At 49.4% G+C, this 3,170-nt stretch overlaps 1 protein-coding gene and 1 long non-coding RNA gene across 2 annotated transcripts; both read right to left on the bottom strand.

The window, feature by feature from the left end:
* Positions 1-1,204: 1,204 nt before the first annotated feature.
* GP1BB (glycoprotein Ib platelet subunit beta) lies at positions 1,205-1,853 on the bottom strand. Its single transcript, XM_026037777.1, has one exon. The coding sequence runs from the start codon at positions 1,851-1,853 to the stop codon at positions 1,236-1,238; it is 618 nt and encodes a 205-aa protein (XP_025893562.1). The 3' UTR covers positions 1,205-1,235.
* An 84-nt stretch (positions 1,854-1,937) lies between these two features.
* Positions 1,938-2,778, bottom strand: LOC112946028. Its single transcript, XR_003249121.1, has 2 exons — positions 2,712-2,778; positions 1,938-2,015 (listed from the first exon to the last, which is right to left on the bottom strand). It is a non-coding gene; the product is annotated as an uncharacterized LOC112946028 (long non-coding RNA).
* Positions 2,779-3,170: the final 392 nt, after the last annotated feature.

Raw genomic sequence — 3,170 nt, 5'->3', positions numbered from 1 at the left:
CCAAACAGCAACCCCACCACCACACCCAAAGCAACACATTTCCTCAGAAAGAGCCACCCCACAAAAATAGCCCTCCCCTCTCCTGCATCCTAAGGACAAGAAGGCCCAGTATCACCAAACCCACCCTAGGGCCACAAAACACATGGAAAAGAAACAGCCTTGGACATAGCAGCCACCATCACTCACCATTCACCTCAGGAACAACTCTGCAYACCATCCCCAGCCAGGCTAAAATGGCCTCACCAGGTGGAGCTAATCAGGGCCCGCTCGTCCACCCCAGATGGKCTCCAGCTGGACTAAGGCAGCCTTCCCAGGTGCAGCCAGTCAAGGCCACCAGGTCCTGCTCCCCACAGGCAGGTGCAGGAGCAGTGGGGATGCAGCTCTTACACGGCTTCTTCCCGCCATGGCAGACAGYGTGTGTGCCTCGCGACACAAAATGGCGCCTGGGCGGGAAAGGGGCTTTACCCGCAAGTAAAGCAGGTGAGCGCCAGGCGAGGGGTGTTTTGGTGCTGAGCTCTGCTTTTATCCAAACAAAAGCTTTTGGAGTGCTCCACACTAACAATCAGRTAGCCCTGGATGAGTGGCGAGGTCCTGGGGACCGCCATGCCAACCCCTTGTTTGCACCCRGCTGATGCGGAAACCACCCCAGTTCATGACATGGAGGAACTGGGGAGGCCCCATGGTCAGGGACCACAACCAGTACCAAGGTGTGAGGCTGCTGTGTGGCAGCTGTTTGTGGCAGCTGTTGGGCTCCTTGGTGCAAAGCAAGGGCATGCACGAGATGTTTAGGCAGGGAGGGAAAAAAAAAATCACATCATGCTCATCATTATTTTATTTCAATTTTGCTTTGTTCCAGAATTAGTTGAGGGACATGGTAAGTAGTGGGAGATATGGCTGGCTGCAGCTTGAGGCTGCAACTGAGGTTGGATCCCTGCTGYGCTCAGTGTTTCACAACTAGGGTTGGAGGGAGCCCTTGGTCTAGGCAATTGCTGGCTTCTGGATGAATTTAATTCCTGGCTCCTGGATGAACTTAAAYGTTAAGAAAGACAGGATGGGCTCTTTGGGAATGCAGTGAGTGTCTGACTGGGCCTGAGTCCTGTTCTGGACGGCAGTCAGGAACAGTCACTGCACTTGATGGTCCCCTTCAAGCATCACAACCACATGGCCTGTGCACAGCAAGGGAGGTCCTTGCTCCTGCACGCCCCAGAAGCAGAGGACTGAAAGCTCCTATGATGTTAATCGCTGTCGTAGGGGTTTCTGGAAGATGCCTGGGTATCTACATGCTGGTGTAGGCCTGGGGTGGTGCTACGGCCTTCAGCAGTCATTCTCCGAAATCTCTGCAGGTAGATGATGATGAAGATGACCAAGACAGCCTGCAATAAAATGAGGATGAAGAGAATGAGCTGAGAGAGGAGAGCCAGGCTGCAGTACCAGTACTGGCATGTGGAGATGATCTCGTCTTCTGTCAGATAGGCGATGATCCGGTCCTGCAGGTGAGCTGGGTAGGCACATTTCACATCCCTGTACAGGGTCCGGTTCTGCTGCCACTGGAGCCAGGAGCGCAGGTAGAGGATGTCACAGTTGCATTCCCAAGGGTTTCCTTGCAGGTGCACTGCTTGGAGGCTGTTCAGGTTATCAAAGAGCCCTTTGGGAATAGACGTGAGCATGTTGTAACCGAGATGGATAACTTCAACGGATGGGCGGAAGGCAGCTGGCAGTTCCGTAACAGTTAGGCCTTTCGATGAGCAGTCGATAATGTTCATGGCACACTTGCATGGCACAGGGCATGTTGGTACCACGTGTGGGAGAAAGCCAAAGAGGGACAAGAAGAGAATCCCACTGTTCATCTTCATTTGTGAACACTCAAAATAGTGCAATTGGGTTAGACAGAGACCCAGCAAATAAACACCACACACACTGGGACTGACCAGCAAAGCTCCAGAGTTTTGTCTGTTTTAAGGATGTATTTTTAAGGTTGGGTGAACCTGGTGTCCTCAACAGGACAAGTAAGAGCTCTGAAAAGAAGAGAGTAAAAAGAGATCATGTGTGAATTTCTAGTCTCCTATTACAGTAGAGGGAATATTCCTGTTTTTCTGGCCCTGGTTTTGGGCGAGGGAATATGAACAGACATTTGCTGGGAAGCTTGACTGCTCCCGTCAAATTTATTTTCACTAATTATTCAAAGCATGCAAGAGTTGAAGGGTTTTTTTTTTAGGATTGCACTACTGAAAGTTTAGGTTGACCAAGAAAATTCAGGTCAGGGAGTAAAAAAATTAGTGTGCAAAATTGTTTTTGCCTTAGCCTAGCACCTCATTACCCCTGTAAGCAAAAGCTTTGTTCACAGAAACTGCAAAAGGAGATTCAAAAATTAATTTTCTGTTACTACAAGTAAACACTTGCAGAACTCTACAAGGAGTCCTGAGACAACAGACGGTACAGAGCACTGAAGGCAGAGGCAGGTGGCCACTTGGGTTTTCCATTCAAGACACTGCTCCAGCAGGTGAATTTTCTTTCTGGAGCTGTGACCATGCTGGGAGACATGTGACAATAGGCTGTCTTTACACAGTAATCTCATAGCCCATCTCTGAACAGCAGAGCTGCTACACATTCTTTAGGAGCATACACCTCTGTGTACCTGTACAAGACAATGGTTTTCTATGCAATCCATMAACCCAATGTGGATAAAAGACAAAGTATTTCTGCTGACTTACCAGGGTAGATCAATCTTTGTTTTCTTGACTTCACAACACAGGAGGAAGGTCCTAAGGCAGTGCAGCCCGTGCAGGAGTGTTTGCAGCTGCATAGCTGAGCTCTCAGATCCCCGGCTCCCCTTGCAGCTGTCTTGGCAAGATAAGGGTCCAGCTCATCCCAGGGACACCTCCCACATGGGGCCTTCCTGCACGTTTGCTGCATGGCACCGGAAGTGGAGGCTTCATCAAGCAACTCTCCCAAGAAATGGGAGTTTGCAAGAATATGTTTGCTCAAAAAGAGATGCTAATGGCATTGATGACTGACAGGACTGATTCTGGGTCCTCGTGCTGTGGCTAACAAGTGGCCCAGCACTGCAGTAAATTCAAGTATGCTGTTGCTAAAGGTAGCAACCTATATGGCCAAATATTTCCTTATCATTCTTCTATAGACAAAACATATACRTCTGCAGATTCTTGCTA

The sequence above is a fragment of the Nothoprocta perdicaria genome, unplaced genomic scaffold (genome assembly GCF_003342845.1).
Source record: "Nothoprocta perdicaria isolate Ctin4 unplaced genomic scaffold, notPer1 scaffold_2, whole genome shotgun sequence".
In the NCBI taxonomy this organism is placed as follows: Eukaryota; Metazoa; Chordata; class Aves; order Tinamiformes; family Tinamidae; genus Nothoprocta; species Nothoprocta perdicaria.
Note: the sequence above shows the minus strand (reverse complement) of the source record. Positions and strands in the feature narration are given on the sequence as shown.